Source organism: Ochotona curzoniae, unplaced genomic scaffold, assembly GCF_017591425.1.
Source record: "Ochotona curzoniae isolate NIBS_2020 unplaced genomic scaffold, NIBS_Ocur_1.0 contig_2861, whole genome shotgun sequence".
NCBI classification, from domain to species: Eukaryota; Metazoa; Chordata; class Mammalia; order Lagomorpha; family Ochotonidae; genus Ochotona; species Ochotona curzoniae.
In genome coordinates, this window is record NW_024465620.1 from 2,889,700 (window position 1) to 2,911,992 (window position 22,293).

The following is a 22,293-nucleotide window of genomic DNA, read 5'->3' on the forward strand; positions in this document are numbered from 1 at the left end:
GCCCCGGACAGCAGCCGCGATGGCTCGCACGGCCGGACCCCTTCTGAGCACTGGGTACCTCCACTGACTTCCTGTCTCCTGGCCCAGCTCGGGGCTGTGGGTACAGGAAAGGGAAGAAGGCCACAGGTCCTTGGTGACTCCTTCCTCTTTCTCTGCCTCTCTCTAATTCTCAAATAAATGAATAAAAATTTTAATTATCAGAGCCAGCATTGTGGCATAAAGAATTAAGCTTCTGCCTACTACGCTGGTATTCCTTATGTGCTTGGGTTTGAGCCCCCGCCACTCCACTTCCCATCCAGCTCCCTGCTAGTGCTCCAGGGAGGTCAGAGGACGGTGGCCCCAGTGCATGGGCCCCTGCACCCATGTGGCAGATCCAGAGGGAGTGCCTGGCTTCATCCTGGCCCATGCCTGGCCATCGTAGCTATTTAAGGAGTGAACCAGCAAGTGGTAGGTCTCTTTCAATCTCCATTTTTGATGGTTACCATGGCTATGGAGATGGGCAGAGTTTGTGTTGGTCACTCGGCCCACCCGTCAGACCCAGAAGAGGCAGTATAGGTCCGGCATGTCATCTGGGCAACGGAGCCCTGGCAGACCAACGACGTGCTCGGGCTGGCAGTTCTCCTCGTAAGGACCAGAGTGGCACCACTCTGGTTCCACGTCAGATGGAGTATAGAAGCCTCCTGCACAGTTTGCGTGTCTTTTTCGCCCATGCCTTTTCATCCCCGTGGCTCCGTGTGCCTCTCTGCCTCTCCCTTGGGTCCCCGTGGCTCCGTGTGCCTCTCTGCCTCTCCCTTGGGTCCCCGGGGCTCCGTGTGCCTCTCTGCCTCTCCCTTGCGTCCCCGGGGCTCCGTGTGCCTCTCTGCCTCTCCCTTGCGTCCCCGGGGCTCCGTGTGCCTCTCTGCCTCTCCCTTGGGTCCCCGTGGCTCCGTGTGCCTCTCTGCCTCTCCCTTGCGTCTCCGTGGCTCCGTGTGCCTCTCTGCCTCTCCCTTGGGTGTAGAAAAGGGCAGAGTGGGCTTCCCCCCAATAAAAGCCTCTTGTCAACAGCTGACCGAGGCTTTTTTCTTTCCCTGGTGGTAGGTGAACCTTACATATTGGTTTCCTGACCAGAAAGAAGGGTCCTTAAGCCTTCTCCCACCACGGAGTTGAGGCCTCCCATCCCTGATCTCCAGCTGCTGGCTCCAAGAGACCTCTGCCTGCCAAGGACCAACAGATGCGAGGAAGGTAAGACTCTCCTCCTAGCCTCTCCTGTCCCGAGGGTCCTCCCCTCCATCTGGACCGTCCAAATGGTGCACACATCGGTCCCCTGTTCCTTGAGCTCTCATTGCCTCGGGAGATGTCCCATCCGCTGACCCGCCCTCCGGGAACCAGGCTCCTGTCTAATTCTCATCTCGAGGCAGGACCCGTTCCGCATATCGGAACTAGCCGAGAGGCACTCACTCGGGATAGGATGGGCAGCTTGCAATCCTGAGCCCACAATCCCGACTCCCTTGCGATATCTGTTAGCCAACTTTAAAAATTTGGGGCTAGGCTGGGACCTCCGCTGCAAGTGTCTTGATTTTTACTCCACTGTGGCGTGGCCTTAATATTTGCTAGGCGATAATTCAAAGAGGCCCGCGGAGGGCACGTTTGATTTTAATATCCTCACGGAACTGGACAATTTCTGTTGCCGCGACGGCAAATGGTCTGAAATGGCTTATGTAACGGCCTTTGTGCTCTCTGTTCTCGGCCTTCCCTTTATTCCTCTTGTTCTTTCTTTCAAGTCCTCCTGGCCAGGCCAAGCCGTCCCACACCTCTGTGGATTCCTTGGACTCAGTGCCTGGCCTCACCTGTCCTCCCCCACTCTGCCTCCTCCGCCATCACTGCCACCCGCCCCCCCTTATGTTAACGCTGCCATTTTTACTCCCGCTTCCGTTTCCAGCCCTTTGGCGCCATCCTCGGACCTGACTCCTCCTCCTTTGTATCCACAGGTACTGCCCCATTGGCCTTTCTCTTCGCCTCGCTTCCTACAGTGCCCCCCCACACACACTCCCCCAACATGCCCCCAGATTGGGAATATCAAGACAGCCAACAGGGCTGTCACAGTGTGGCTGCACGGTCCAACACCTCCTGGCAGGCGGGCAGGCGGTTTCCAATAAAGTGATCAACTTTAATAAACTGCAGGAGTTCACTCAGGACACGGACAAAAATCCAGTACTGTTTCTGAGCAGGCTGCCTGAGGCACTCACACTAAATTAGATCTGGAGTCTTCCACGGGGTCCATGGTCTTGGCAACCCATTTCACTTCCCAGTCAGTCCTGGATATTCGGAAAAATCTCAAAGAAGCAGAGGAGGGCTCTCAAACTGCTCTGCAGGAACGGGTACAAATGGCCTTTAAAGTGTGCAATGCCCATGAGGAGGCAGCTGAACAGGCGAGGGCTAGACTGCAGAAAAAGGTGACGCTCCAGTCCCAGGCATTGGTGGTGGCCCTACGGCCAACCACGCCTCCTGGAGCCTGGGCACCCCTGGGAGCCTGCTTTAAATGCGGGCAGGGGAGACACTGGTCCAACAGTGCCCCAACCGGGGTTCTCACATGCCTCGCATGCCTACCAAACCATGTCCACGCTGCAGCCAAATGGGTCATTGGAAGTCGGAGCGCCCAGCGTGGGGACCTGGCCATCTGCCTGCATGGAGCACTACACCCTCGTCCAGAGCAGTCCTACTGACCTTGCTCACACCTGAACTCCTGGGACTGGCTGAGGATCAGCGGGACCCAGGGACAGACACCCCGTCACCGTGGCCGAGCCTCGGGTCTCCATCGAGGTAGTGGATACGTCCATTGATTTCTTGTTGGACACGGGGGCTACCTATTCTGTGTTGCCTGCCCACACCGGCGGCACGGGTCCTTCCAAGGTCTCGGACAGGGGTATTGAGACCTTTACAAGCTAGTAGCCTGTTGTACTCTCTTGGGGGGGGTACCCAGTACCCATTCCTTCCTAATTATCCTAACTTGTCCCGTCCCAGTCTAGGACATGAACTCTTGCCCTCCTTGAGTCACTCGCTCGGCCTGTTCAGGACACGGCCTCTACTGACCTCGCTCCGTCCTTCACTAGAACATGGCTCCTACCTCCCTCCTGGTTGACCCCCGAGTGTGGGACACTTCCACCCCAGTACTCACTCCACTAGTAATTATGGCCTCTTACTGACCATTTCCCCATGTTTCCTAAGATTCGTCCGAGAAAAAAATCCGTGAGGCCTCGCGGGTCACCTTCAACCAGATGCTGCCCACCGCTATACTCCGATGCCCATGGAACTTCTTCCAGACCTCACATGAGGACTGTCCCCATCCATGCCCCTCCTCAGCAGGAGGTAACCCCTTTTCCTATTACCACGAGGCTGGGATGATGGTTACCACAGCTATGGAGGTGGGCGGAGTGTGCATCAGACCCCCTCCGTCTGCACCCGGAAGAGGCAGCATAGCTCCAGTATATATGTCACCAGGGCGACGGAGCCCTAGCGGACCAACGACACTGTCGGTCGGCATTTCCTCTCCTAGTAAGGACCAGAGCGGAACCTGCTCCGGTTTCTAGAAGCCTCCTGCCTGCTTCTTTGTGCGCCCTTTTGTCTGTGCCTTTTCGTCCCCGCGGTTCCCCGCTTTCTTTCTGCCTCTCCATTTCGTGTAGAGAAGGGCAGAAAACGGACTTCCCCCCAGTGAAGGCCTCTTGCCAACAGTCAGCTGAGGCGTTTTCTTTCCCTGGTGCTCTGTAAACCTCAGGATTTCCATAAGCTTTTCAAATATGTAACTTTTTAAAACAACCTTTTTTGAAAAATGCATTTAAAGGAGAAGTCTTTTGGGTTGCAAAAAAAAAAAATGAAGTTCATGCGGTTTTTTGCAATGCACAATTTCTGCTGCTTTTGTTTAAGCAGAAACAGTTTTCCGTTTGCTAGTTTATTCACCAAATGGCCGCAACAGCTAGAGCTGAGCCGATCCAAAGCTGGGAGCCGGGAGCTTCTTCCAGGTCTTCCATGTGGGTGCAGGAGCCCAAGCACTTGGGCCATCCTCCACTGTTTTCTCAGACCACAAGCAGGGAGCTGAATGGGAAATAGAGCAGCCGGGACTTGAACCAGCACCCATAGGGGATGCTGGCACTTCAGGCAGAGGATTAGCCAACTGAGCCATTGTGCTGGGACCTTATGTGTATTTTCCTGTATGTGAAAGGCATAGAGACAGAGAGATTCCATCTGCTAGTTTGCTCCCTGGATGTGCAACCCAGCTGGGACCTGCTAAGCCAGTGAGGATCCTGGCACTCGACCTGAGCCTGGCACTTGCTCAACAGGTCATCACCACCTCCCTCCCCCAAGAGGCCAGTTCATGGCATCCCAGACAGAGGAGCTGGGGCTCAGCTGGGTGCTTGGAGGTGGGGAGTGGGCGTCTCAAGGAGTAGGTGAACCCGTGGTGCCTCGGCGGCCACCCCTTTACTTGTATTTCTTTGAAAAGAAGAGGCATTTTCATGTGTCACAACCTGAGGGGCCGTGGAACATCCCACAATGCCCCCGGAGAGGCGTGGGGTGCAGCCGGTGGACCAGTGTCCTCCAGGGTGGGAGACATGCAGGGTGCAGGCTCATCAGTCAACCCTGGGCCGTGGAACATCCCACAATGCGTCCGGAGAAGCATGGGGTGCAGCCGGTGTGTCCTCCAGGGTGGGAGACATGCAGGGTGCAGGCTGATCAGTCAACCCTGAGCCGTGGAACATCCACAGTGCCCCCGGAGAGGCGTGGGGTGCAGCCGGTGTGTCCTCCAGGGTAGGAGACACGCAGGGTGCAGGCTGAGCAGTCAACCCTGGGCATCGCACACCTGTGAGAACATTGTCTCCCATCCTTGCTTCCTGCTCTGCCTTCATTTAAATGACCATAACCCATGTTTTTGCTAAATCAAATAGTGGTGATTCTTATACCCACATGTAGGGGCCCACATTAAAGTGTGGTGGGTAAAATGACCACCCCCAATATAAGCATCCCATATGGGCATCAGTTCAAGTCCTGGCTGCTCCACTTCCCATCCAGCTCCCTACTTGCGACCTGGGAAAGCAGTGGAGGACGGCCAAAGGACTTGGGACCCTGCAACTGTGTGGGAGACCCAAAAGAAACTCCTGGCTCCTGGCTTCAGCTCAGCTCAGCTCTGGACATGCTGGCCATTTGAGAAGTGAACCAGCAGATAGTTCTTGCTTTCTAATTCTGCCTTTCAAATAAATGAATCTCAAGTATATATAATATATACAAAGAATCAGATCAAGACGGGGGAGTGGGGACGCTAACCACCAGGGAGATGAACACTATAGGCTGGTCCTCCGCAGAAGTGCAGCTGGCACAGGCTTGCGGGGAGGGCGGGGAGGGACAAGGGACAAGGCAGAGGAAGCCGAACAATTTCAAAGGCAGCCTGAATGGGGCCGCTCCTTCCTGGAGCCTGCGGGCTGGAAGACGCTTAGCTCCAGAGTTCCGCTACACAAAGCCCCAGCTGCTGCGGCTGTACCGCACCTGGGGAAGGCAGACCAGGGTGCCGGGAGAGGGGTCAGCAGGGACAAGAGGCTCCTCCCAGGCAGGTATCCAGTCTGCCCTGCAACCAGAGCTGGCTCTGGGGAAGGGGGGGCTTGGGAAGCAGGACAGCTGAAACCGTTGACCCGCCTTGCCCACTCCCCAGCCTGCAACAGTGAGACCTGAATAGGGCATGGAGAAAGCACAGGTGGGGCTCCGATGTGGTAGGGTAAGCAGGGGAAGGGCAGGGCAGGTGGGCTTCCTGAAGGAAGCAGCATTTTCAGAGCGACTGAAGGGTCCGGGAGATGGATGAAAGGGGAGCCCTTGGGACCACCCCAGGGCTCAGAGGGGCTGAGTGCAGTGTGGCAGAGGACTCCAGGCTGCAGGGGGTAGCAGGGGGTAGCAGTGGGTGGGGATGGCGCTGGGGAGGCCCCTGTCCCCAGTCTGTGAAGGATGGGGTTGGCTCTCCATGCTGGCTGAGCCTGGAGGGAGCATGGGGGAGTACCCCAGGCCAACCAGGCCAGAGCAGGACACACACAGAGAGGAGGATCTGCACCCGGGCCTGCGCCCAGCCGTGGGGTCTGCAGGTGGGGGCTGAGGTGGGCATCTGGGGCAGGGTACCCACTAGAGCCTCGCTGAGTCCACCCCACCCCAGGGTCTGTGGGCTGGGCCTGGGGTGGACATCTGGGGCAGGTACCAAACAGCACCCCCGACACACAGACTGTGAGCACTGGGCCCCCTGTCAAGGTCTCCGTAGTCTGCACCCCAGGCGCCAGCTGCTGTCTCTTCCCCCTTCTCTCCCTCTCTCCTTTCCTCTCCCTCCCCGTCTCTTCCTCCTGTCAGCTTCTGTCGCTGCCCTTCAAACAATCACAAAGTAATCCTGTATCACTCCTGGAAGTAACCCAGAGCAGCAAAGGGGCCAGGGAGAGAAGCAGGCAGAGTCCCGTGAGTTACATTGTTGCCCATCACAGGAGATCCAGCCTGAGTAACGCAGAGGTCAGAAAGCAAGGCAGTAAAAATGCTGCAAAGGCTTTTCCCGTGGCGAGCAGAGGATGCCATCCATTGTACTTGCTTGTGTACCATTTGATGATGATTTTTACATGGGAATATACTAAGGTGATGGAGAAAGATGTTTCTGGAGCTGGCATCGAGATTCACCAGGTTAAGCTGTCACTTGCAGTGCAGGCATCCTATAAGGGCGCTGGTCAAATCTCACTGCTCTGCTTCCCAGCCAGCTTCCTGCTAACGCCCCTGGTAAGGTGGCAGGGGATGGCCCTAGTGCCCGGCCCCTGCACCCACGTGGGAGACCCAGATGGAATGCCTAACTGCTGGCTTCATCCTGGCTCAGACCTGGCTGGGGAGTGAACCAGCAGATGAAGGATCTCTCTCTCTCTCTCATTTGTTTACTGGACAGACACAGAGGTGGTAGGTGTCACCCAGGCAGACATATCTCCCACACGCCCAGGTGACTGGGCTTGGCTTGAGTGGAAACTAGGAGCGGGCAACACCAGCGAGAGGTCTCTCATGAGGGTGGTGGGAGCCCAGACATCTCAGCCGTGGCCACTGCCTTCCAGGGCCAGCATCAAAGGGAAGCTGGGGATCAGATTCAGGTGCTCAAATGTGGGATGTAAATATCTTTAAAAATAAATAAATAAGGATTTTTTTCATTGTTTATTTGAAAGCAACAGTTAGAGATCTTGCATCTAATGGTTTACGACTCCCCACTGATGGCCACAGGGACCAGGGCTGGATCAGGAACCAAGAGCCTCTACCAGGGGCCAGACACTTGAGCCATCCTCCACTGCTTTTCCCAGGCCATCAGCAGGGAGCTGGGCCAGAAGCAGAACAGGTGGGGTACTAGCTGCTGCCCATATGGGATGCCGGTGGTGCAGGTGGTAGCTTTACCTCCTATACCACAACGCCAACCTCGAGAATGTCAAGATTTTAACCTGCAGTGTCTTTAAAAAAAACTGTATTATTTATCCTTCATTGGAAAGGCAGATCCACAAAAAGAAGTTGAGACAAAGACCTTTGGGTTCACTCCCCAAGAAAAGTTGAGACAAAGACCTTTGGGTTCACTCCCCAAGTAGTCACGATAGCCAGAGCTGAGCTGATCAAAAGTCAGGAGCCAGGAGCTTCTTCTGGGTCTCCCATGTGGGTGCAGGGTCAAGGCTTTGGGCCATCCTTCAAGGCTTTTCCAAGCCATAAGCAGGGAGCTGAATGGGAAGTGGAGCAGCTGGGACTTGAACTGGTGCCCACACATGGGATGCCAGCACTTGGAGATGGAGGATCAGCCAGTTGAACCATTGCCCTGGCCCCAACCTGCAATCTTAACCACTATGCTGAATGCCCATGTCCAGTGAGCCTGCCCTAGGGAATGTTGGGTAATGTCTGGAGACATCGTTGTGATGTGTCAGTGAAAGGTGCCATGGGCACGCGGTGAGAGGCTGGGGCACAGGAAGCACAAGGCCACCCAGCTGGCAGTGCATGGTATGGGGGCTGACCAAGCCTGGTGGTGTCATGGCTATCATCACCAGCTAGGGCCCTGGTGCCAGCAGCACCCCTCTGCCAGGCTATACCTCTCTCTCAGCCTCAGTTTTTGCTACTTTCAAATGGGAGCCACAATTATTCTGTTACAATTGTGTGTGTTTATGTGGGGAATCCAGGAACCCCATGTACTTTTGGAGGACGGAGCCTCCAAAAGCTAGGCTGCTCTCTCTCTCTCCAGGCTGCAAGGGCAGGGGCATGGAGGTAGCTTGGCTGAGCACTGCAGCTTAGCCAAGCACTGCATCCTTGGGAGCGATATGCACTAAGGCCTCTTGTTGCGTCACCGCCCCTCTTCAGCACGGCCTGGTTGAGTTTAGGAAACAGCAGATACTCCAGCCAAGGTCGTGAGAGTCCCACCAAACTTTGTGCCTCTCTTGCGCCCTCCCCTCCGCCTCTCCACGGGAGAGGTGCCTTCTCTCCAGAACTGCTGTGTCTTCTCACAGAGGCCCTGGCAGCTTCCTGCACCCTGCTCTCCTCCCAAGCTCCAATGCCAGGGACAGACATCAAGCAGCTTCCCCTTCCCCGCCCCCTTCTCTCCCTCCCTTCCATCAGGCTCCAGCTACAAGTTGGCAGGGGGTAAGAAACCAAAAAAAAAAAAAAAAAAAGACAACCAGTGACACCCAAAGGCTCACCCCCCCCCCTCGCCCGGGTGCAGTTAATGCCGTTTTATCAGGGAGATGGCAGAGAGCAGATGCTGCCCAGGCTTCCTGAAGGGACGGGGCAGACAAGAGAAGACCCCAGCAAGTAGAGCTGTCCCACTCTGTGCAGAAAGGGTAGGGACACATTCCTGGGGTCATTTTGAAAGGCCCTCCCCTCATTTCCGGCCGCTGCTGCCAGCCTTGGCTGGGCGCCTGGATCCTGTTGCCATGACGACGGGAAGAGGCGGTGGCGGCAGCAAGCGATGCTGAAGAGAGATGGAGGCTAGTGGGGGTGGGGGTGGTGGCTTGGAAATGAGGATGGGGGCAGGGAGCAGGGGCCAGGGATGCAGGAAGGGGTGAGAGCGGGGCACCCTTTGTCCCTGACCTCCTTGGTGTCCTGTCCCTCTCCCATTGCCAGCCCCCAGCCCCCTCTGGGTGCTGGCTCAGTCTTTGGTCTGAGTCTGGGTCTCTTGCTCCCAGCCCCAGTCCTGCCCCATCTGTCTCTCTCGGGGTCTCTCTCTTCTCTTTTGGCCACCCAGACCCTGCTCCCCTGCATTCCTCTCATTATTTACTCTCCTGTTGTGCTGTTCTCTCGCTCTCTCTTTCTCCTCCTCTCTCTGCATCCTCTCTCGGAAGCATCCTCTCCACCACACTTTCGCCCCCATCCCCAATTCCCCCTCCCGCCCTGCTGGTTCCCCCTCCCTGTCTCTCTGTCTCTCTCCATCTGTCTCTCTTCCCCCCTCGCCGATGAGTCTCTCTCTTGCTCCTCTTCCCTTCTGTTACCCAGATCCTGGTCCCCCCCCTTCCTCTCCCTTACCCCAGCCCTCCCCCGGCGGTCCCCATCTCTCCCCTGGTGGTCTCCTGGTGTTTCTCTCTGGATCTCTGCCTTCACACACTCTCTCTCCAAGTTCCTTCTGCTCCCAGCCTTTGGCTGCCCTCCCCCCCATCGCCTTCCCGGGCTCTGGGTCTCTCTCCCTCCCTTTCCAGATCTCCTCTTCCCCAGCTTCCCTTTGCCACCCGGACCCTGCCCCCCCAGGCACTTCCCTTCCCCCACCCTTCTCCAGCCGGTGGCTCCCCCATCCCTCAGCGGTTCCCCTCCCCCTCCCTCCTCCCTCCCTCCCTCCCGCGTCCTCCGGCTCCGCACTTTACCCAGCGACACGAGAACCAAATTGTCTCCTCACCTTTTTTTTGTTGTTGTTAATCCCGACCCTTACTCCCCGGAGGCCCAAGCCCCCACTCTTCCACCGCCATCTCAACACCCCATTTTCCCCTATTCCTCCCCCCCACCCCCCCACCGCACGCCACCGCCTCCTTCTCCGAGCCTCTCCCCAAGCCAGGTCGGACGCCAGGGTCCCTCAGTGCTGGGAGAGGGGGAACCTGTGAGAATTGGGAACCAACCGGGCTTGTGTGGGGGAGGGTGCCAGCAGGAGGGGTGCTCAAAGCCCCTCGCAGCGCCCCGGAGAGCGGACCACCGTCTGCGGAGGTGAGACAGATCTTTTCTATTAATTGGAGGCGGGGGGATGGCTAAGTGGGGTTCTGTGAAGCCCCCTCCCCACCATTTCCAGAGGAAGGAGCACCAGAGTCAGGGGTCCGCTGCCCCCCTGAATTATGGACAGAAGGGCTCCGAGAGTGGGTCTCCGAAGCAGAGCTTCCCCTGAAACAGACAGGAGGGAAAGATCTTCAAGTCTGGCTGCAGAATGGGCCTCCTGTGCCCCCCCCCCATCTCTCCTTCCCTCGCCCTCTGCCCCCTGGTTGTAGGACCCAGCAGGGGTCACAGGCTCACCCTGGCAGGCGGGCGGGCAGCGGGCTGTGGAGGTGGCCAGGGCTGTTAAGCAAGGGGACACGGGGTACCAGAAGAAGAGGCCCAGAGAGCATGAAGAAACTCTAGATCCGGAGCAGTGGGGGCACAGGGGGATGGGAGAGGGGAAGGGGCTGCCCCGTTAGAGGGCGGCAGGCTGGGGTGCGAGGGTCCGCCTCCCTGGTCAGTGGCTGGCCGTGAGTGGGCAGGTGGGAGTGGAGGTGGGGGAGGGAGGAATGTGTGAGGACACTGGGCCTGGTTGCCATGGAGACACCCCCCAGCCAACCTTTCTCTTCCACGGCCCCCCTCCTGGGAGCAGAGCTGGGACCAGCTGGTGGGGGGGAGGAGAGGGAGGCCAAGGTCACGGTGCCCCAGCACCCAGCGCGTTTCTTCAGAGGCTTCTGGGCTGCTCACCCAGGAAGGGGGCAGTGCGAGGAAGTCAGGGACGCCGGCAGGGGAGACCTGCCTGGGAGAGAGTTCCGTGCCAGGCAGGTGGGGGCACAAAGGTGCCCACGAGGGACATGCGTGGGCCCTGGGGGTGTAGGGAGGCAAGTAGTCCTGCTGGAGAGGAGTTGTGGCCCTGTGGTGGCATCCTGCGGGCTGCCTGGGGGAGGTGTGTGCATGCGGAGGGCGACGGGGGGCTCCTGCGTGGGCTCCAGCGCAGGTGACAGCCTCATGGCGCATGGGGTGGGGGCACTCCCAGGGAGACGAGAAGCTGGGGTGCAGAAGGGGGCCTGAGCGATGCGGAGGAGGGTGGGCTGAGTTGGAGAGGGGGACTCCGTGTGGGTGCAGGGAAGGGTGCAGTGTGTGGTGGTGGTGATGGGGACGTGGGGATGGGCGCTCTAGCCAGCGGGGTCTGGAGGCAGCAGGCACTGCTAGTAGAAGACGCGCTCCTGGAGTGGAATTTTCTTAATGGAGGAGAAAGTGGTGGTGAGGGCCGGCCAGTGAGGAGTTTGCCTGAGTTGTAGAGCCGGCGGGGGCCAGAAGGCAGGAGTTGGTGTTGAGCTGGGCTGGGTAGGGAGTTCCCTCCGAGGTGAAGGCAGACCAGGGTGCTTGGGCTGCAGGGGAGCTGGGGGCGCCGAGAGGGGCTTCCGTGTGCCTTGGGGTGAGGGCTGGGACCTGCTCCTGCTCAGAGGACTCTGCGGGCTGGCCCAGGCCCTGCCAGAGCCAGCCCTGAGTTCTGGGTTTGGGTGATGGGCAGCGGCCGAAGGTCCTCAGGTCCTCTGGTCCTCTGGCCACGGGCAGGTGTTGTTGCAGACCCGCGGGGGGCCCGGGGCTGTTAGGGGTTCCCTGCGGGAGTGAATGGGGACCCTGAAGTGGCAGCTGTGGAAGAGGAGAGGTGGGGAGGGGAAGGGAGGGCTTTCTCTTTCCTGAGTAGGGGTCTGGACTGCAGGGGCTCCTCGTGTAAGCTGGGGTCTCCGGAGGGTCGGGGAGCAAGGCTTAGGAGGGATGCTAAGTGCCCGAGGTGTGTAGGGGTGGGCACAGGAGCTGTCAGGATCAGGCCTGGGACCTGGGGAGGGGTCATGGAGGAGGAAAAGCGGGCTGGGAGCGGACCACCGTGGGGGAGCAGGGTGGTGGTGTCAAGGGACCTGGGGTGCCCTCCTGGAGGGCGGGGGGTGGGGAGGCCAGGGCAGGGGGCTGGGCTAACCGGTCTTCTCTCGTTCCGCCCCCACCAGCCGGTGACCATGGCCGCGCTCTGACCCTCTCCCCGCCGCCGCAGCCGCCGCCGCGCGCCCGCCACGCCCCCCGCCCCTCCGGCCCCGGGCCCCCCGCTTCCGCCTGCGCTGTGTCCCCCCCCAGCCGCCGGCACGGCCCCGCCCCCGCTGCCCCGGTGGTGGCCCACGGCCCCCCGGTTGCCCGTGGTCAAGCTGGAGTCGCTGAAGCGCTGGAGCGAGGAGCGCGGCGTGTGGTGCGAGAAGGGCGTGCAGGTGCTGCTGACCACGGTGGGCGCCTTCGCCGCTTTCGGCCTCATGACCATCGCCATCAGCACCGACTACTGGCTCTACACGCGCGCCCTCATCTGCAACACCACCAACCTCACGGCCGGCGCCGACGACGCGCCTGCCCCCCGCGGGGGCTCCGGCTCCGGCTCGGAGCGCAAGGACCCGGGCGGCCTCACGCACTCGGGCCTGTGGCGCATCTGCTGCCTGGAAGGTAGGGCGCCCCGCGCTCGGTGCCTTCCCCCCGCGTCTGCGACCCCCGCCCCGGGGGGCCCCCTCCGCCTCCCAGGCTTTGCCCCCGGTCCCCCCTTTCGCCGCTCCTCACTCGCCCTCCGCCGGCTGCCTGGAGTCCCTGCGCCTGGGTCTGCCTGCTCTCTCCCAGGCTCCCTCCTCCTCCCCCTCCCCCATGCTGCCCCCCACATCTTCCTCTCCCACCCTCCTTCCTCCTCTGCATCTCCCACTCTCCTGCCCCCCCCCCCAAAAAAAAGAGTAGAGAGGGCAAGAGAAAGTATGACAAATAGTGAACTCTGGGGTGTTGCATAGAGCTGGTATGGGGGCAGGTGTATATGGGTGAGCCAGGCAGGGAGCAAGTGACTGGAGTGGGGTGGGAAGGCGGTGTGGGGAGCAGGCATGGGGGTCTCTGCAGGGAGGCGCTGGAGGCCACAACACAGTGTGTGCAAGGCGCCCTGGGTGGGGTGTGTCTGTGCTTGACTGTGTTGGAAACCAGCGAAGGGAAGCGGTCAGTGAGAGCGGGGCCCACCCTCCCAGCCTCTGGGCGGCCTTGGTGTTCTCTCTGAGCTGGGAGCCACTGGAGGTTGTTGCCGTTACAGGCAGCTCCCCAAATTGGCCGTAGCTGGGGCAGGGTGGAGGAATGGCTGCCTGATGCCCACGGGGCAGAGGGGAGGGATGTGTCCCACATGGGAGCCGGAGCCGGGCTGCTTTTCTGCTTTTCATTCGCTGATGGAATGATTTTGGGAAATGAGAAAGTCTGGGGTGTCTCCAAGGCATGGGCTCACCCTGCTGACATGGGATGGCTATGTCGGCAGGGGAGCGGGGACTGTGGCATCCTTGGCCCCCAAGGATGTGTGTGGAGTGTGGAGTGGCATCCTTGGCCCCCTCTTGTGGTGGCATGACAGCCAGAGTATTCAGTGTCCCCAGAGGTGCCAGCTCTGACCTGGGTATAAACTCCTTCCCTTCCGACCCCGCCCTGCCCGGACCGGGAGTCCTACCCGCCTCACCCAGGGCTTCAGCCTGCATACTGAAGTCACATTTTGTCCAAACAGCAGGTGCTTAACTCTATTTCTTTGGTTTTCTCTTGCAAATGTATGAATTTCCTTTTCTTTTTTTAATGTGCATTTGTTTTATTTGAAAGACACAGAGAGCTACAGGGACAAAGAGTGACAGAGGCGGACGATGATGATCTTCCATCCGTCCGTCCGTCCACCTGCCGGTTCTCTCCCCAGGCCCGGGCCACGCCTCAGCCCAGAGCCTGGGCCTCAGGCCGGCTCTTCTGAGTGAGGGCTTCAGCTCTCCTCTGCTGCTTCCCGTTGGGGGAAGCTGAGCCAGGGCCCAGGGCAGGCTGTCCAGGAGGGATGCAGGCTTCCCTCCTGGCGTCTTTAACCACGTGCCACGTTAAGGGAATAACAGGCTTGGTGAGGGACATGTCGAGACTGCTGGCCATCTAGTCTGCAGCATTCCTGCTTCCCTAGTGACGCCAATCACTTGTGGACAGTGTGCCTGCATGGGGAAAAGCATGATCCAGTCCATGGTGTCCGTGCAAGACAGGGGCCACTGGTGAACCTCGTGCAGCCACTGGTGACACCCATATCCGAGTTCCAATTCGGCCGCCGCCGCCGAGGCGCTCCTTCCTTACCGACATGTGCCTGGGAGACAGCGGGTGCCCAAGCGCTCGTGTCCTTGGCACCCACCCACATGGGAGCTGCAGATGGGGTTCCTGGCTCTTCCAGGTGGCCAGCAGCCCCAGCTATTGGGCGACATTTGGGAAGAGAACCAACAGATGGAAGAGCTCTCCCCTCTCTCTCAACCTTTCAAACATATAAATGAATCTTTTCAAAAGACGTGCGAGGAAGGTGACGGAGGCTTGGCCACAGGCGACTGGGGAACGCAGGGCCAGTGGGAGCCCACGGGGAGGTCAGCGGAGACTGTCCTGACTGTCCCCGTCAGCATGCCGCTCTGCTGTGACTGCCTGTGGGCGATGACGTGGCGAGGCAGGCGCCAGGAGGGAAGGCCAAGGCTCAAGAGGCGGGCAGCCAAGGCCACACAGCCGAAACGTGGCAGAGATAGGGTTGGGATCTAGCTCTGATTCATTTCCATGGGAACAGAATGGTCTCTCAGCCTCCTGGGGTCCCCATGTGTGAGCTGTGCTCGCCTGCCTGTTTGTGGTCACAGCAGCCGTAGCCCCGGGAGGTAGCTGAGCCCGTCCCCTCCTGGCTCTGCCCAAGGCCTGGTCAGGGAGACCCCTGTGTGTGACCCTGTGTGCCTGAGCCCTGAGCACCTGCTGTGGGTGGTCACAGCAGCCGTAGCCCCGGGAGGTGGCTGACCACGTCCCCTCCTGACCTTGCCCAGGACCCCTGTGTGTGACCCTGTGTGCCACCCCATTCCCATCTGGGGCGGGGTGCAGTGAAAGTGTTAAATCAGCACGTGAGAAAGTTTTTGGAAGATGATCCGCTCGTTTCGGTGTTCCCCAGAAATGTTTGAAATTCACACGCAGGGCTTTAGCTTTGTTTGTTTTTTCGTGTTCCCGTGTCTCCTGGAAGTCTTGAAGCTTGAGGGCCCGGCAGGTGCTGGCTGAGGCCCTGCCCCTGGCTCTGTTTTGTGGTTGCTGCTCCTACGTTCCTCTTCCTCTTCTTGCTCCTCCAGAACTCGGGGCACTAAACCTGAGTCCTCCTCCCCGGCCCCCAGGGTGCCCCGTCTCTCGCCCAGCACTGCCTGCCGGAGCCACCTTTCTGTTTTCAGCCCTTACGGGCAGCCGGGCAGCCGTGTTAAGTGAGTCATCTGTCGGTACCACGTTTGGTCTAACCCAGGGTCAGCTGACCAGAGGTAGAAACTGTATTCTAGAATATTAGACGTCCTGTCTATCTTTCTCGTGTTGGGCCTCTCTCAGGAGCCAGCTTAGCAGGGGTCCCTGTTGATCAGTGCCCAGCTGGGCTTGGTGTCTTGGGAGAGGACCACAGCAGCCACTCCTCCCATCAGGACCAGAAGCTGATGGTCAGAGAAGGGGAGTGATAGCCTGAGGCCACCCAACCTGCCTAGCTGGTGCACCTGCTGGGATCTGTGCTTCACAGGCTCTGGGGGGCTGGCGTGGAGCCCCAGATTTGATCATGAGCTTCCTAGGGCCAGAAGCAGTGTTACAAGGATCCCAGCAAAAATGATAGAGGTTCCAGGGATGCCCCCCGCCCTGCCAACCGTCCACCAGAGAAGGGGCTTCAGTAGGCTGGTCCCCAGAGAGTTCCAGGCAGTATCTATGACTCCCTTGGCATTCGTTTCCCCACTTGGGAAGTCTGTCTCCACCTAAGCCATGGTTTCCCGTAACCCATTCATTCACCGTCAAGGACGCCAGCACGCTGGCCGGGAGAAGGAACACACAGGGTGGGGTCTGGAGGGCGTGAGAGCAGCAGCTGGGCCCTCAGCCCCGTGCACCTGTCCCCCATCAGGGTGTGTCTACACACCTCTGGAGGCTTCGTCACACAGGCCCATGGGCTTACTAACTCATTCGCCAGCCCTCCGTCCTCCCCCGCAACAAGCTTCTCATCACGGCTGCCTGGCTCGGGTCCCTCTGGGGACCAGCTCCCATTCAGGGAGAGAGAGAGAGCTGTGGTGTGGTGTGGAAGACACGCTGACCAGCCAGGGGATTTCAAGACGCATGGCAGAGGCTAAAGGCTTTCTTTGAGAAAGTGAATCTGCCACTGGGCCAAGGTCAGGAGCAACAGCCAGTGTGGCCGCTGAGCTCCCAGCAGGTGCGGCTGGCGTGGTTGCCGTCGCCACGCTCCTGGGCGCCATGTGCTTTTTCACGCTCCGTCTCATTCCATTATCACAACCGTTTTGAGACAATTGTCCTGATCCCATTCAAGGAGCCCAAGGAGCCCAATCCCTGAGTCTGCACCCAGCGCCCTGCTTGGGTGTTCCGTGTTCACTGGTTCCTTTCCTGTTTTTGTTTTTAAATGGTGACCAAACAGACCCCAGCTGTCCTGACCAGCTGAAGCACGGACCGCGCACCTGCTCTGCAGCTCCCCACCCCGCTGTCTCCCACACCTTCTGCACCCCCATCCTGCTCCCTGTCGCTTCAATTCCTCCAGGCGCCCCGGGACTAGGAGGCTCTCGAGGCATGTGTTGTTTTGTGACTGGCACGTGTCACTCAGCCCCAGGACCTCAAAGTCCATCTGTGTGTGTCGTGGAAGGCATCAGCATGCCTTCCTGAGCATCCCGGCACCTGGTGATGGATGGGGTTCTGGTCCCCTCCACCTGCGGGCTTTTGTGACTACAGCACTACTACAAACGCAGGTGCACAAGCGTCTATTTGAGTCTCTGGATCCGATTCTTCTGGGTAGACACCCAGAAGTGGGATGGCTGGATCATATGGCGGTTTTATTTTACGGTTTCTGGAGGAGCTGCCCTCCTGTTTTCCATAGCGGCTGTGCCACTTCACATCCCTACGACAGGTGTACGCGAGTCCGAGTTTCTGTTCTGACCAACACTTGTTATTTTCTCTATGTGTTTGTTTCAAATTGCAGGCATCTTAATGGGTTCAAGATGGTCTCATTGTGTATTTTATCTTTTATTTGAAAGGCTGCAATACAGAGAGGGGGGAGGGAGAGCGATACAGAGAGATCTTCTACCCCCTATTTCATTCTCTGAGTGACCATAACAGCCAGGGCTGAGCCGATCCGAAGCCAGGAGCCAGGAGTTTCCTCCAGGTCTCCCACGTGGGTGCATGGGTCCAAGGCTTTGGGCCATCCTCTGCTGCCTTCCTTTGATCAGCAGGGAGCTGGGTGGGGAGAGCGTCAGCCAGAACTCAAACGCTGAGAAACCGCTGCTGCAGACACAGGCTTAGCTGGTGATGCCACACCTCCAGCCCCCTCCCGGTGGTCCAGATCCAACTTCCCCAGTGACCGGTGATGCTGGGCACCTTACTTGGCCCCTGGTCAACACTGCTTCATGAAAGCCATTTGTTAAGCTTTCACTGTGTGCGTGGCATCTCTGTTGCCCAGGAGCTTGGAGACAGACTGAGCTGTGACCTGATGTGTGCTTTCGGGTCGTCAGCTTCTACACCAGGCAGCGGGTACAGCAGACAGCCCCAGGTCCTCAGCTTCCATGCCAGGGAGCAGGTAAAGCAGACAGCCCCAGGTCCTCAGCTTCCACGCCAGGCAGTGGGTACAGCAGACAGCCCCAGGTCCTCAGCTTTCACGCCGGGCAGCAGGTACAGCACAGCCCCAGGTCTTTCTCTTTGCCTGGATCCAGTTCTCATGCCCCCACATCTGCTCTACAGAGGCAGGACTGGAAGCAAGCTGGTCTATGCCGATAGGGTCCCTACATAAGGATGGGCAGGAGTCAGGCGCCTGGCCTTGGCAGCTGCTCCAGCGGCTAATGTCCAGCCATCACCTGGGCGGCTACGTACCTGTCCTAGGGGCCTTGGGAGTGTGGCCGGGTCAGTCCACCTGGGACACACTGGGCAAACGTGGGTGCCCTGGCCTTGCTCTCAAGCCTGGACACATTTTTCTCATCATTCCTTGGTGCCTGCTGTTTTGCTGCCCACCTTGGCCTCTGACCCCTCCCCACCAGCCTGGGTCCATGTTCTCCGTCCGTCCATCCGTCCATCCATTCACTCACAGGCCGTCCTCGAGGCCTCTGGCATGCCAGGCCCAACGAAGCCAGACTCCTGCCCTCCCCGCCTCGGGCCTCCCAGCTCGCCAGGGACCCACGTCAACCCAGAGAAGTGTGCATGTGCCTATGTGGGAGTGAAATGTGTCAGTGTGTGTGAGGGAATGTGTGTGTGCAGACACATATGTGTGCATCTGTGAGGTGTCTGCCTTGTGAGCGTATGTCAGTGTGTGTGTGTGTGTGTGCGCTGCTTCCTGCTGGAGGCACCAGACCAAGCCAGTGGGGCGCGGACACAGACGGTGTCTGTGTCTTTCTTGGACTCCAGGTTGGAGGCAAGGTGGCAGAACCTGTCCAGGGCAGGGGTTGGTGGGGACGAGGCCCCGACAAGGCCTCAGACCCCTCGGAGGACCCCTGTTCCAAGGGGAGCCTGGGAAGCTTTCCTGCTCACGCAGCCGCGGGGCCCCGGGCGGGAAGGGGGTCCCTGCCAGCCCCCAGCAGCATGGGGCACTCCTGGAGACCGGAGTCTGGACCTCAGGAGTTGGCTCCACTTCCTTCCTCTCCTTCCCTCTCCCTCACCCCCCAACAAGTGAGGGGGTCCCAATCGCGGGGACCCCCCCGTGTCTCGTGTGGGGGCGGGGAGGGTCTCCTCCCTAGGGGCTGCCCCACCCACCACCCCGTCCCTCCTCCAGGACTGAAAAGAGGCGTCTGCGTCAAGATCAACCACTTCCCGGAGGACACGGACTACGACCATGACAGCGCGGAGTATCTGCTCCGTACGTGGGGACCTCCCCGGGGACCCCCGCACTTAGATGGACACGCCGAGATGGCGTCCCGGCCAATCCCAGGCCAGATGCTGAGGTCCTCTGCCTCCCGATTGGCTCAGTGCTTTGTCGCCCGCCCCTTTCTCTCACCTCGGGGCGGAAGAGGGGCGGGGGACAAATCCTGGGTGCTGATTGGCCATTGCAGCCTTGGCCCACCCGCGGAAGCTCTGCTAAGTGACTGGCGGTAAATTCTGGGCTGGGATTGGTCCGTGCTCCTAGGGGCCCGTGAGCAGACTGGCCAATCCTGGGAGGAGGCTGGGGAAACCTGTGCTGTGATTGGTTAGGTGCCCCGAGAACCAGGAAAAGCCTGAGTCCTGATTGGCTGCCACCTCAGGCTCAGAAATCCCGTGGTAGAAAGAGGGAAGATGGCGCCAGGAAGGGAACAGGGAGAGACCCGAGAAGGCAGCCGTGCTGGGGGCGCCCGGGTGGGGCCGAGGGGCCAGCGCCGCTCCCTCCGTGCTGCCCCGCAGGCGTCGTCCGGGCCTCCAGCATCTTCCCCATCCTCAGCGCCATCCTGCTGCTGCTGGGCGGCGTGTGCGTGGCGGCCTCCCGGGTCTACAAGTCCAAGCGGAACATCATCCTGGGCGCGGGGATCCTGTTTGTGGCGGCAGGTGAGAGGCAGAGTGAGGGGGCGCAGCGTGTGTGTGCGCGTGTGCAGGTTCCTAGCATACTGTGGCCCCAGGCGGGACTCGAACCCCAGCCCTGGCTCACGGGGAGGCGGGGCAGTGAGGGAGGAGGGAGGGGAGGGGCTAGGGATGAGAGGATGGGGCCAAGGGCAGGAGTGAGTGATTGGCATGCCGGTGGGGCGGGGCTGGTGGGCGGGGCGGAAACGGGTGGGCGGAGACTATAGGGAGGGGCCAGCTCGGTGGGCGGGGCCCGCGGGGAGGGGCGGGGCCTCCGGGAAGGGCCGACCCTCGGAGATCCTGGCTGGTTTCCTGTTTTTCCGGGGAGGCTAGGCCAGGGGGAGCGGGGCTTTGGGGGACGCACAGGGCAGAGGGGTCGGGGCCCACACGAGCCCCCCGCAGGGACTGGACAGTGGAGAGGCGGGGTTCCCAGGGCAGCCCCCTCGCAGGTAAGGAGCTAAGGGGCAAGAGAATGGCACTGGGGGGATTACTGTTGTTGAATGCAGGGGAGGAGTTCGCGAATGTGAGGATGTCAGGCGTGCTTGGAGAGGCTCAGGCCATGGGCGGCGTGCCTGGTGCAGGGGTGGTGCCTATGTGGGGCGGGGCCAGCCGGGGCAGCCAGTGGGCGGGGCCAGCCGGGGGCGGGGCCAGCCAGGGCGGGGCTTGACCTCCAATGCACGCAGACTCCGGACCTTCAGGGAGGGCCTGCAGCAGCCAGCCAGGATGGAGGAGGTGGGAGCAGCCAGGGCGCAGGCTGGGGACAGTCAGGGGGTTTACCTAGTTACCGGCTCAGAGGAGCGGTGGGCGGGGCCCCAAACGGCAGGGGCGGGGCCCGGAAATGGGGCGGGGCTCAGGCCAGCGGCAAGAGCAGGGGAAGGGGCCAGGTCGCAGGGCGGTGCCTAGCGCAGGGGGCGGGGCGCAGACCAGTAGGGCGGGGCCTAGAGGACGAGGGAACCTAGTGCAGGGGGCGGGGCTCTGGTGAGGGGGCGGGGCCGTGTCAGCGGGGCGGGGCTCTCCCGCGGGGGGCGTGGCTGTGGGCGGGGCGGGGCTGTGGGCGGGGCTCTCCCGCGGGTGGGCGGGGCTCTCCCGCGGGGGCGGGGCTGTGGGCGGGGCTCCGCCGGCGCGGCCCGGGCGGCCTCGAGGCTCCCGTCTGCCGTCCCCGCCCAGGCCTGAGCAACATCATCGGCGTGATCGTGTACATCTCGGCCAACGCGGGCGAGCCGGGCCCGAAGCGCGACGAGGAGAAGAAGAGCCACTACTCGTACGGCTGGTCCTTCTACTTCGGCGGGCTGTCCTTCATCCTGGCCGAGGTGATCGGCGTGCTGGCCGTCAACATGTACATCGAGCGCAGCCGCGAGGCGCACTGCCAGTCGCGCTCGGACCTGCTCAAGGCCGGCGGGGGCGCGGGCGGCAGTGGCGGGAGCGGCCCCTCGGCCATCCTCCGTCTGCCCAGTTACCGCTTCCGCTACCGCCGCCGCTCCCGCTCCAGCTCCCGCTCCAGCGAGCTGTCTCCGTCGCGGGACGCGTCCCCGGGCGGCCCCGGCGGGCCCGGCTTCGCCTCCACGGACATCTCCATGTACACGCTCAGCCGCGACCCGTCCAAGGGCAGCGTGGCGGCGGCGGGCGGCGGGGCGGCGGGCGCGTTCGGCGGGGCGGCGGGGGCCGGCGGCGCGGGCGGCGAGCGGGACCGTGCGGGCGCGCCCGGCTTCCTCACGCTGCACAACGCCTTCCCCAAGGAGGCGGCGGGCGGCGCGGGCGGCGGGGTCACGGTCACCGTCACCGGGCCGCCCTCCGCGCCCGCGCCCGCGCCGCCCGCCGCGCCCGCCGCGCCCGCGCCCGGGACCCTGGCCAAGGAGGCCGCGGCCTCCAACACCAACACGCTCAACAGGAAGACCACGCCGGTGTAGGGGCGCGGGGCGCGGGCCCCCCGGGGGGCGTCCGGGGCGCGTGCGCGGGCGCGCGTGCAACCAGGCCACGGGTGTCCGGGCTCCCCGCGAGCGCCCGAGAGACTGCGAGGCCCCTGCGCCCTCTGCCCGCTCCGGGGGCGCCCGCGGGAGCAGGGACCCCAGGCGCCGGGAACGGGCAGCGTCCTGTTTTATTTATTTTGGGCCGGGGGCGGGGCGGGGCGGGGAGAAAGGGCGGGACTTCGGGGGAGGGGGGAGGGCCGTGGTGTTTTTTGCAGTTTTGAGATGTTTTCTTTCTCATGTTTCGCTGTGTGCATGTGGGGGCGGGGGGAGGGGAGGGAGGGACTCTCGGTCCAGCCCAGCTCCCGGGGGTGGGGGGCCCGTAGCTCACCCGACATGTAGTTACACCTACAGACCACGTCAGACCAGACGCTCTCCGTGACGACCCAGAGCACGCGCAGGGACGTGGGGAGGGACGCGGGCACTCACTCCCCTCTTCATTCATCATTGCACAAGGGCTTATTAAGCACCTGCTGTGTACCAGGTACACAGCAGCTGCTTGGGGAGGGGACTACGCAGGGGCAGACAGGGACTCGGTCCCTCACCATCGCGGTTCTGAGCTGGCGCTCAGTTCCCGGCAGGGAGTAGGGCAAAGTGCAGAGCTGCCCCAGGAGCC

At 61.0% G+C, this 22,293-nt stretch overlaps 1 protein-coding gene across 1 annotated transcript; it reads left to right on the plus strand.

Moving 5' to 3' along the window:
• Positions 1 to 12,364: 12,364 nt before the first annotated feature.
• Positions 12,365 to 21,658, plus strand: CACNG8 (calcium voltage-gated channel auxiliary subunit gamma 8). The gene is made up of 4 exons (XM_040978096.1): positions 12,365 to 12,645; positions 18,959 to 19,042; positions 19,561 to 19,701; positions 20,881 to 21,658. The coding sequence occupies exons 1-4, from the start codon at positions 12,462 to 12,464 to the stop codon at positions 21,618 to 21,620; spliced, it is 1,149 nt and encodes a 382-aa protein (XP_040834030.1). The 5' UTR covers positions 12,365 to 12,461; the 3' UTR covers positions 21,621 to 21,658.
• Positions 21,659 to 22,293: the final 635 nt, after the last annotated feature.